This window comes from Theropithecus gelada, chromosome 10, assembly GCF_003255815.1.
Source record: "Theropithecus gelada isolate Dixy chromosome 10, Tgel_1.0, whole genome shotgun sequence".
Classification (NCBI taxonomy): domain Eukaryota; kingdom Metazoa; phylum Chordata; class Mammalia; order Primates; family Cercopithecidae; genus Theropithecus; species Theropithecus gelada.
In genome coordinates this window covers 30,915,052-30,927,194 of record NC_037678.1, presented here as the reverse complement: position 1 = coordinate 30,927,194, position 12,143 = coordinate 30,915,052, and the positions used below count along the sequence as shown (strand labels likewise).

General features: G+C 48.4%; 1 protein-coding gene across 1 annotated transcript in view; it reads right to left on the bottom strand.

Moving 5' to 3' along the window:
- The window catches only part of USP18 (ubiquitin specific peptidase 18), a 22,770-nt gene extending 16,201 nt beyond the window's left edge, over positions 1-6,569 (bottom strand). The window contains exons 1-3 of the mRNA XM_025399292.1: positions 6,303-6,569; positions 3,357-3,453; positions 1,648-1,793 (exon numbers count right to left, since the gene is read on the bottom strand). Of these exons, the coding sequence (XP_025255077.1) occupies positions 1,648-1,793; positions 3,357-3,453; positions 6,303-6,465 (406 nt within the window). The 5' untranslated portion in view covers positions 6,466-6,569. The remainder of the gene's footprint in view (positions 1-1,647; positions 1,794-3,356; positions 3,454-6,302) is intronic.
- Positions 6,570-12,143: the final 5,574 nt, after the last annotated feature.

Below are 12,143 nucleotides of genomic sequence, written 5' to 3'. Positions count from 1 at the left end.
CGGAGTCTCGCTCTGTCACCCAGGCTGGAGTGCAGTGGCCGGATCTCAGCTCACTGCAAGCTTCGCCTCCCGGATTCAGGCCATTCTCCTGCCTCAGCCTCCCGAGTAGCTGGGACTACAGGCGCCCGCCACCTCGCCCGGCTAGTTTTTGTTTTTTTTTTTTTTTTTTGTATTTTTTGGTAGAGACGGGGTTTCACCGGGTTAGCCAGGATGGTCTCGATCTCCTGACCTCGTGATCCGCCCGTCTCGGCCTCCCAAAGTGCTGGGATTACAGGCTTGAGCCACCGCGCCCGGCCCAAAAAAGGGAAGATCTCTTTTTTTTTTTTTTGAGGCGGAGTCTCACTCTGTAGCCCAGGCTGGAGTGCAGTGGCCGGATCTCAGCTCACTGCAAGCTCCGCCTCCCGGGTTCACACCATTCTCCTGCCTCAGCCTCCCGAGCAGCTGGGACTACAGGCGCCGCCACCTCGCCCAGCTAGTTTTTTTGTATTTTTTAGTAGAGACGGGGTTTCACCGTGTTGGCTGGGATGGTCTCGATCTCCTGACCTCATGATCCGCCCACCTCGGCCTCCCAAAGTGCTGGGATTACAGGCTTGAGCCACCGCGCCCGGCCCAAAAAAGGGAAGATCTCTTAAGAGAATTATGGGACATCAAACAGACCAAAATAGGCATTATCAGAGTCCCAGAAGGAGGAGAGTGAGAGGAGACAGAAAGCTTATCCAAAGAAATAACAGTCCCAAGTGGCAGATTGACATTTCGGTCAATGACAGACCACATAAGCACAGTGGCCATGACAAGCAGCCTAGGTGTATAGTAGGTTGTCCCATCTAGGTTTGTGTAAGTCCACTCCATGATGTCCACACAATGACAAATTCACCTTCTGATGCATTTTCAGAACATCTCTCTGTTGTTAAGCAACCCATAGCTATAATGACTGAAAACTTCCCAACCCAGGGAAGGAAATAGAAATCCAAATCCAGGAAGCCCAAAGGACACCATTGTAAGACTGATCTAAAGCAACCCACGCCAAGACACATCGTAATCAATTTCAAAAGTTAAAGGCAAAGAATTCTGAAAGCAGCAAGAGAAAAGCAATGTGTTATACACAAGGGAAAACCCATAAGTATGGGATTTCTTTTGGGGGTGATGAAAATGTTATGAAATTAGATTGTGATGATGGAGGCACAACTCTCTGAATACACTACAAACCTTTGAATTGCATGGTTTTAAATGGATGAATTTTACAGTATGTGATGCACATTTCAATATAGCTATCTAAAAAAAAAAAAAAAAAACCCTAACCTATTTATGAATTATTTTGTAGAACATGTTTTCTCTTTTTTATTCCTTTATTTTGTTTTCCTGCAGTTCCCTAACTGTGGCAGAATAAGCTTGGAGGAGATGCCTTCGTTTACCCTACTGAGAGGCAGAAAAAGGGTAGGTATGGAAGTAAAATGTCCATAAATAATATCAATTCTGCACCTCCAAAGATGTGTGCCTCTTACACAAATGTCTCTATAATCCGAGGGGTCCAGGCTACCTAACTTGTCTGGTTGCTTCACTGCCTGTTAGTTCCTCTCTTCACGCTCTCTCTAAGCTTCCCACCCGCTTTGGATCAGCAGCCAGGAGCCCAGTGGGAGGACGTCTTACTGGGCACGTTGTACTTCTGCAGGCAGTAGGCGAGCTCCAGGGGCCGCACTGCTTTCTGCCGGCTGTCCTGCATCTTCTCCAACAGCAGAAGCATCTGGAAAGGGACGCTTCTCCTCTGCTCGTCAGCTCCCCTGGGCACCGTGATCCTGTCACACAAGAACAGCCAGAAACCTTCTTATGTGTAGTTCTCGAAGCTAGATGCACACTGGAATCAGTTGGGAGAAATTTGAAATCTCCATATCCAGGCCACTCCCATACAAATTAAACCAGAATTCTGGGGGCGGGAGGGGGTGGGGCAGTTATCAGAATTTTTCAGTTCCTCAGATTATTTCAATGTGTGGCCAAGGTTGAGAAGCATGATGTGAGTGAATCTGCTCTACAGGGGACCCTCCAGAGAGGGGGATCAGCGTGACCGCTGCCTCAGCCCCTCTGCACCCTGCGCAGCAATCATGCTAGAGCAGAGGGCAGATGGACGAAGTCCTGGCTCCACATCTCGGGCAAGCAGCACAATGTCCAGCCTAAAGCTCTCCAAACTACAGACAGGTCCTGGGAAGAAAGGCAACATGAAGGGCTGTCCGTGTGGTTTGGCAATGATTCATTTAATTACAGGCATTTCTCAGATGGGAAAAAGGAGAGAGCACAGGGCAGGAAAAGAGTTATGGAAAGAGACAGAGAGAGAGAGTGCATTGTGTGAGTGTTGGTGGAAGGAGGGGTGTGCACGGATGTGTACTGCCCACTGACTTACTTCTTCTCTTACTTTGGTCTAGTCCCAACTCTCTCTTTTAACCAAGTTCGTGGCTGTCAATCCTGGCTGCATTAAAAATCACCCAAAGAGGGCTTTTAAAAAGTACCAATACCTGGCTGGGCGCGGTGGCTCACGCCTATAATCCCAGCACTTTGGGAAGCTGAGGCGGGCAGATCATCTGAGGTCAGGAGATCGAGACCAGCCTGGCCAACATGGTGAAACCCCGTCTCTACTAAAAATACAAAAATTAGCCGGGCGTGCTGGTGGGCACCTGTAATCCCAGCTACTCGAGAGGCTGAGACAGGAGAATCCCTTGAACCCAGGAGGCGGAGGTTCCAGTGAGCTGAGATCGTGCCATCGCACTCCAGTTTGAGGACAAGAGTGAGGCTTTGTCTCAAAAAAAAAAAAAAAGGTACCAATATCTGGGCCCCACCCCAGACCAACCTAAGAAGTATTAGAAATAAAGTGTAGGCCAGAATATGCAGAAGCCAATCTTCCCTCTGCCAACTTTTGAAAGATCTCAAAAAGTTCAAGTCACTCTGAATAACAGAATATATTAAAAATGAAATAATACAGGCTGGGCGCAGTGGCTCACGCCTGTAATCCCAGCACTTTGGGAGACTGAGGCAGGCAGATCACGAGGTCAGGAGATCGAGACCATCCTGGCTAACACGGTGAAACCCCATCTCTACTAAAAAATAGAAAAAGTTAGCCAGGCGTGGTGGCGGGTGCCTGTAATTACAGCTACTCGGGAGGCTGAGGCAGGAGAATCTCTTGGACCTGTGAGGCGGAGCTTGCAGTGAGCCGAGATCGCGCCACTGCACTCCAGCCTGAGCAACAGAGTGAGACTCCATCTCAAAAAAAAAAAGAAAGAAAGAAAGAAAGAGAGAGAGAGAGAGAGAAAGAAAGAAAGAAAAGAAAAAGAAACAGTACAAACGCTTATCAGCCTGAAGAACAGTCTTACCTCTTCAATATCCTGGTGAAGTCCATGTTCATTACAAACACCTGAATCAAGGAGTTAAGGCAGCAGGTCTGTCCAATGTTGTGTAAACCAACCAGGCCTATAAGGGGAAGAGAAAAAAATGCTGAGGCAAGGCCTAGGTAAAGAAGTTGACAAGGCTGGGCACCATGGCTCACGCCTGTAATCCCAGCACTTTGGGAGGCCAAGGTGGGCGGATCACCTGAGGTCGGGAGTTCGAGACCAGCCTGGCCAACATGGTGAAACCCTGTCTCTACAAAAAATACAAAAATCAGCCGGGCGTCATGGCAGATGCCTGTAATCCCAGCTACTTGGGAGGCTGAGGCAGGAGAATCGCTTGAACCTGGGAGGTGGAAGTTCCAGTGAGCTGAGATCGCGCCACTGCACTCCAGCCTGGGCAACAAGAGTGGAATTCTGTCTCAGAAACGAAAAAAAAAAAAAAGTTGACAAAAATCAAATGTTTTTCTTTTTTTTTTCTTTTTTTTTTTTTTTTTGAGACGGAGTCTCGCTCTGCCACCCAGGCTGGAGTGCAATGGCCGGATCTCAGCTCGCTGCAAGCTCCGCCTCCCGGGTTCACGCCATTCTCCTGCCTCAGCCTCCCGAGTAGCTGGGACTACAGGCACCCGCCACCACGCCCGGCTAGTTTTTTGTATTTTTTAGTAGAGACGGGGTTTCACCATGTTAGCCAGGATGGTCTCGATCTCCTGACCTCGTGATCCACCCGTCTCGGCCTCCCAAAGTGCTGGGATTACAGGCTTGAGCCACCGCGCCCGGCCTCAAATGTTTTTCTTAAAGTTACTAAGGACATTAAGTCCTATAAAGTTCTCTCAGGTCCAATGCATTCACTCAGCTTGCAAACAAATTGGAGAGAAAATATCAAACATGAACCTTTAAAAAGTTTGATAACAGGCCGGGCGCGGTGGCTCACGCCTGCAATCCCAGCACTTTGAGAGGCCGAGACGGGCGGATCACGAGGTCAGGAGATCGAGACCATCCTGGCTAACACAGTGAAACCTCGTCTCTACGAAAAACCCAAAAAAAATTTAGCCGGGCACGGTGGTTCACGCCTGTAATCCCAGCACTGTGGGTGGCCGAGGTGGGTGGATCACAAGGTCAGGAGATCGAGACCATCCTGGCTAACATGGTGAAACCCCGTCTCTACTAAAAATACAAAAAAAAAAAACTAGCCAGGTGAGGTGGGGGCACCTGTAGTCCCAGCTACTTGGGAGGCTGAGGCAGGAGAATGGCGTGAACCCAGGAGGCGGAACTTGCAGTGAGCCGAGATCACGCCGCTGCACTCCAGCCTGGGCGACAGAGCAAGACTCTGTCTCAAAAAAAAAAAAAAAAAAAAAAAAAAAGTTCGATAACAAGGGCCAAGCACAGTGGCTCACACCTGTAATCCCAGCACTTTAGGAGGCCGAGGTGGGAAGATCACCCAAGGTCAGGAGTTCGATACCAGCCTGGCCTACATGGTGAAACCTCATCTTTACTAAAAATACAAAAATTAGCCAGGTGTGGTGGTGCATGCCTGTAATCCCAGCTACTCAGGAGGCTGAGGCAGGAGAATCGCTTGAACCTGGCAGGCAGAGGTTGCAGTGAGCCAAGATCGCACCACTGCACTCCAGCCTAGGCGACACAGCAAAACTCCATCTCACAAGAAAAAAAAAAAAAAAAGAAGTTCAATAACAAGAAAAGTTTTAATAGTCCATTAGGAAAAGTGAGATGTCACCAAAAGTGTATATTTACTCACTGCCAGATGAGTAGTATGAGCAATTGTTGGGAGAGAAAAAGAAACATTAGAGAAAGCATAACTGAGAATATGGCCTCCTCTCATTCAAATCGTTCTCCACGGAGCTAAGTCCAAATGTGCATCTGTGTGGCTCAGAAATAAGAGGGAGTCCACAGTTTGTCTGTGTGGGACTCCAGTGGAGGGGTCTCTGCCCAGTCCCCACCACAGGGAGGCAGGAAATCAGAAGGCTGCTTTGGGGAAGATTCGCCTAATCCAGTCTCACCCTGAGAGGCTGAAAGGCAGAAGAACTTACAAGAATACAAGAAAAACAAAAGATAACATTTGACCCCTAGCAACCAACCTCCTCTTTTCCAACCCAACCTTAGGCTCGGCGAACCCCACAAGGTAAGCAATTTAAGGGGGAGGAAGTACCACTAATCTCAGGATTCTTGGGGAAAGGGCTTTGGCTTATGAGATAGGACAGGAAGAAAGTAAAAATCTGGGGTTGCAGGTGAGCACTGATTTCTGCTCCCAGACTATCAGGGGCACATTGCCTCCAGACAGACCCGTCCAAAGGCAGCAGTAAAGATGGAAACTAATGCTAAGTGCCACTAGACGCCCAGCACTGGCTTAAAGCAGTTTCCACAGATGACCCCATTTAATCCTCCCAACAACCCTATGTGCTTGCTACTATTATTACCCGCATTTTCTGTTGTTGCTGTTTTCGTTTTTTTGAGACGGAGTCTCACTCTGTCGCCCAGGCTGAAATGCAGTGGTGTGATCTCACCTTACTGCAACCTTTGCCACCTGGGTTCAAGCAATTATCCTGCCTCATCCTCCTAAGTAGCTGGGATTACAGGCACCTGCCACTGCGCCCGGTTAATTTTTGTATTTTTAGTAGAGATGGGGTTTCACCATCTTGGCCAGGCTGGTCTTAAACTCCTGACCTCATGATCCACTTGCCTCGGCCTCCTGAACTGTTGGGATTACGGCCGTGAGCCACCACGCCTGACCTTGTTTTTGTTTTTTCAGAGATAGGGTTTCGCTATGGCCCAGGCTGTATCCCCATCCAAAAGATGCAGAAACTCAGGCACAGGAAACCAGGAGCCATCAAACACAAAGCTCTGCTGCTTCAGAGCACAGCAGGTGAGCTGAGCATTTACAGGCAGACAAGAAAAGGAAAGCAGGAGGGGTGTAATGACCATGAGGGTAGTCCCAGGCCCTGGGATGCTCTCTGGGCTGCTCTGTCTTCCTCTTCATGTTGCTGTCTTCTTCCTTCTTTTCAACAAGATCTGCCGGGGACTGCGGAGACTCAGCCAGGTTGGACTTACAGGTTTGTCTCTTGAGCCCAAACACCTTGCCCATTCATGATCACTCAAAACCCCCAGGCCGCGGCTGCCTGGGCCGCGTTCAGGACAGCACTTCACTTCCCGGAAGAGCTTATGTGAGCCAGGCACGATGGGATCTCTGTGAAAAGACAACGCGGGTAAGTAAGGATTAGAGAAGGAGGAACGTGTATTCATGTAATCCGTTCTGATGCCAAAGAGCAGGTCTTAGAGGGAGATAAATGTTTGGGGAGACTGACTCATAGAGCTCTAGGCTGGAAATGACAGCTAGGCTACACATCCCCTCCCCTGGGTCCCAGGCGTTTCCATTCATTCTTCCTCAGAGCGCGCTGCCAAATCCTAACCGGGAACGCCCTCTTGGGGAAGGACAGGGAAGCGTGCATAGAACTTTGCTTTGCAACCCAGGACCAGGCCCACTTCAGTAAAAGCCAGCACGAGGCAGGAACCCTCAGCCCCTGATGCCAGGCTGGCACACAGACAAAGCCTCTCAACCCGTCCAACACCCAAGGGGACCTGCGGCCCTGGCAGGACAGCCTCGTGTTCTGGCCCGCATCACAGCCAGCCGGCTGCAGCAGTCAGATAAACTTCAGCTGCAGGCAGGCTGTAGCACCCGCAGGCCTTAGGCACATCCCGGTGCTGGGCTGGTCTCATGCAGTGGACTGTAGGTGTGACCCAATATTGTGTCGGCCTTAGTGGCCATAGGGTTACCCCTGTACCCTCCCCCAACCCCAGCACAGCAGCACGAAGAGAGACACTGTTTGCTTGGAGGAGGAAGAGGTAAGTGGAGGACTTTGCCTTGGAACCCAGGGTAGGACTTTGCCTTGGAACCCAGGACTAGGCTCTCTACAGTAAAACCCAGTACTGGGCAGAGCCTCATCACTCTGATGCTAGACCAGTACCCACAGGCAGATCTCACCCCACCCTAGTGCCAGATGAGAACCCACAGCCCCAGTGACAGGGACTTGGGATCTGGGCTACATCACCAACATGCCAACTACAGTGGCTTTGGGCCCTGAATGAACCTCAGCAGCAGCAGGCAAGCCATCGTGGGTCTTGGGCGTGCCCCAGTGCTGTGCCAGTCTCGGCAGCCTGGCCTTCAGGCGTGACCCAGGGCTGTGTCAGCCTCAGTGGCCAAAGAATTCCAGCCACAGTGATCCTGGGCTTAGGGCACCCCTTAGCACAACTGCAACAGCTGAAGCAGTCATGGGCTTAGGGCACTGACCAATCAGCCTCTCGTTAATCTCATATGGGTTTCCTGATGAAAGAAGAGCCCAAACAAAGCCAGGCAATGAAGACTGGCTTAGGTACCTGTGTCAATGCAGACACTGGCACACAGCTGCGAGGATCAAGATCAATCAGAGAAAAGCGACAGCACCAAATGAACAAATTAAGGTGCCAGTGACTAACCCTAAAGATACAGAGATGAAGCCTGGTGTCGGTGGCTCACGCCTGTAATCCCAGCACTTTGGGGGGCCGAGGTGGGAGGATCACTTCAGCCCAGGAGTTCAAGACCAGCACAGGCAACATATAAAACCCCATCTACAAAAAAATACCAAAAAAATGTAAAAGGGCATAGTGGTGCACGCCTGTGGTCCCAAATACTGAGGAGGCTGAAGCAGGAGGATCACTTGAGGCCAGGAGTTTGAGGCTGCAGTAAACTATGATTGTGCCACTCACTCCAGCCTGGGCAACAGATGAGACCTTGTAGCTAAATAAATAAGATGAAATAAATAAAATAATACTAATGGGTAATATCTAAGCACTACTTCTTATAAAAGGTGAAAGCCTTTTATATGTACTGTCTTATTTATCTTTACACAGCCGTGTGAATTAATTACTGTTATATTTCCATTTGACAGATGAGAAAACTGAGATAAAAGAAGTAAGTGCCTTTCCCACTGGCAAGTGATGGGCCAGATGTGGACAAGCTGGACAGGGTTTAAGTCCAGCCAACATGCTGCTCAGAGTGAGGAATAAACTCAGAACCAATCACTGGTGGGAATGTAAATTAGTAGAGCCATTATGGCAAACAGTATGGAGATTCCTTAAAAACCTAAAAATAGATATACCATATGATCCAGCAATCCCACTGCTGAATATATATCCAAAGGAAAGGGAATCAGTACGTTGAAGAGATATCTGCGCTCTCATATTTACTGCAGCACTACTCATAATACCCGAGATACGAATCAACCTAAGTGTCTATCAAAAGAGGAATGGCTAAAGAACATGTGGACTATATACACACGATGGGATGTTATTCAGCCATTAAAAGACAATGAAATTCTGTCATTCACGTCAACATGGGTGAGCCTGGAGTACATTACTTAAGTGAAATAAGGTAGGCACAGAAAGATAAATACCACATGTTCACACTCACATGTGAAAACTCAAAAAGCTTATCGCTAGAAATAGAGAACAGAAAGGCAGGCATGGTGGCTCACACCTATAATCCAAGCACTTTGGTTGGCTGAGGCAAGAGGATAGCTTGAAGCCAGGAGTTCAAGACCAGTCTAAGCAACATAGCAAGACCCTGTTTCTAAAAATACAAATAAAATTAGCCTGGCATGGTAGCATGTACCTGTAGTCCCAGCTACTTGGGAGACTGAGGCAGGAGACTCAGTTGAGCCCAGGAGTTTGAGGCCACAGTGAGTTATGATCGTGCCACGGCACTCCAGCCTGGGCAACAGAGCAAGACCCTATCTCTTTCTCTCTCTCTTTTTTTTTTTTTTTTTTTTTTGAGACAGAATTTCACTCTTTTTGCCCAGGCTGGAGTGTAGTGGTACAGTCTCAGCTTACTGCAACGTCTGCCTCCTGGGTTCGAGCAATTCCCCTGCCTTAAGTGTCCCAAGTAGCTGGGACTACAGGCATGTGCCACCACGCCTGGCTAATTTTTGTATTTTTAGTAGAGACGGGGTTTCACCATGTTGGCCAGGCTGGTCTCGATCTCCTGACCTCAGGTGATCCGCCCATCTCGGTCTCCCAAAGTGCTGGGATTACAGGCGTGAGCCACCACGCCCGGCCTGGAATATATTCTTAAATTCATTTTGAATGGCTCAGATAACAAAAACCTCTTTTTCTTAGTAAATATTGACTTTCAATAGTTACAGTTGTTCCTCTTACGAGGCCCAGGCTAGGAGGACTCGACTGAAATGATGACAGCAGACAATTCCATCAACCAGAGAGACGATTTTGAGCTCATCATTGAGGGAAAGCTGATGAAAGAGAGCAGAGAGGTTCCAGGCTGCATTTTCCAAGATGTTGTCCTCTACTCCGCCAAGACCTCCTGGATACTTCAGGAAGATATAGCAGTAAAACCTCATGGAGCAGATCATTTGGGCAGGCTCAGTACCAAAGGGAAACAGAAAACACAGCAACCTTTCAGGGCAGATCACACTGGGGAGATAGGGAAGTGGGGCAGCAAGGAAAGGAAAGTGAAGCTTAAAGGTCTAAGGAGGACGGGGAGGGCAACGCGAGCAGAGAGACTGCAGCTGAAGTTAGCAGGCCTGATAAGCATCCACCAGAGAAAACAGCGTGGGTGGATTCCAAGGAAGGGAATTTCCAAACTGAACCCCTGACTCAAAAAAAAAAAAAAAAAAAAAACCCAGTCTGGGCGCGGTGGCTCAGTCCTGCAATCCTAGTACTTTGGGAGGCCAAAGCGGGCGGATCACAAGGTCAGGAGTTCGAGACCAGCCTGGCCAACATGGCGAAAACTCATCTCTACTAAAAATACAAAAAATTAGCTGGGCATGGTGGAGGGCGCCTGTAATCCCAACTACTTGGGAGGCTGAGGCAGGAGAATCGCTTGAACCCGGGAGGCAGAGGTTGCAGTGAGCCGAGACAGTGCTATTACACTCCAGCCTGGGCAACAAGAGCAAGACTCTGTCTCAAAACAAAACAAAACAAAACAAAACAAAAAACCCAAATACTAAACTAACTTAGCTCCTGCCCTACCTGAATTTTTTTTTTCTGGTTCACCTTCTCTCATGATCGTCCGGAAATGTTATCCTTAGGCTTCGGGGAGAGGAGAGCAACCCAAGGAACTGGCCCAGGCGCACCACTAAAGTAGCCCCAGGACCAATCAGGGTCCTCAGAGAAGCCCCAGAAGAGCCAGGAACACGCTGCAGAAAACCTGGGGAGGGCAGGGCCTGTACCCAACACTCCACTCACAACTGGACTCTGCCAGGAAAGCCAGCTCCAACATTTAGATGCCCTAAAAGGAACAAAATTAACCTTCCAGGAACATGATTCCAGCAGCCTCAGTGTCTTCCGACCCAACCCATCATGGCAACCACAATTGTAGACCACAGTCTCAATGACGTGTTCACATCATTTTGCATTTCTTTTTTTTTTTTTTTTTTTTTTTTTTTTTTGAGACGGAGTCTCGCTCTGTCGCCCAGGCTGGAGTACAGTGGCGCGATCTCGGCTCACGGCAAAGCTCCGCCTCCCCGGTTCACGTCATTCTCCTGACTCAGTCTCCTGAGTACTGAGTAGCTGGGACTACAGGCGCCCGCCCCATGCTCGGCTAATATTTTTTATTTTTAGTAGACAGGCTCTGCACCGTGTTAGCCAAGGCGGTCTTGATCTCCTGACCTCGTGTTCCGCCCGCCTTGGCCTCCCAAAGTGCTGGGATTACAGGCGTGAGCCACCGCGCCCGGCCTATTTTGCATTTCTTGAGTAATCGTAATATGCGGGTTAGAACACACGGATTACAACACTTTGGATGAAAAGCCACATAATAGGGAAATTTTGGGATTACTGTCTCTCAAAAAAATAAAAATAAAAAACAGCTCATGTGGAAGAACCAGGACTTACCTTTTTTGAAACTATGTTTATGTTAAGCATTTTCCCCTTTGTAAGCCCATCACTGTGTAAAAGTGTCAAAACTGTGCAACACATTTTTTAACAATCCAAAACCAAGTTATTTGATAAATCAAGATGCAGTCGTGCACCTGTGTTACTCTCCCTCCCGTTTTGTTCCTGTGAACACATCAGATAACCTGCATTCGCTCTCCAACTCTGTACAATACCAGAAAGAAACTTCAGATGAAATGCTTTTCAATATTTGCCTTTTTTCTGGAACAACTTATACAAATATAACTTACACAAATTATACATAAAAAAGTACAAATTAAAGCCTCTGCTTTAATTTTCAAACACTTTGAACCCAGATTTTCAGGGGTCTCAGAATAGAGTTTTGTATTTAAAGTCTAAATTTGGCCGGGCGCGGTGGCTCAAGCCTGTAATCTCAGCACTTTGAGAGGCCGAGGCGGGCGGATCACGAAGTCAGGAGATCGAGACCATCCTGGCTAACACGGTGAAACCCCGCCTCTACTAAAAATACAAAAAAAAAATTAACTGGGTGTGGTGGCGGGCACCTCTAGTCCCAACTACTTGGGAGGCTGAGGCAGGAGAATGGCGGGAACCCGGAAGGTGGAGCTTGCAGTGAGCCTAGATCACGCCACTGCGCTCCAGCCAGGGCCACACAGCGAGACTCCGTCTCGGGGAAAAAAAAAAAAAAGTCTAAATTTAGCTTTCTTCCAAGGAAAAGGGGGGAAGAAGAGAGGGTAAGACTAAAATATTCTGATTTGCAGAGTTTGACAACATCCTTCCAATTTCTCAATATAAATGCCCACTGACCCAGCCATTCCACTTCTATGAATTTTCCACCAATATATTTGTATGAATGTATACATA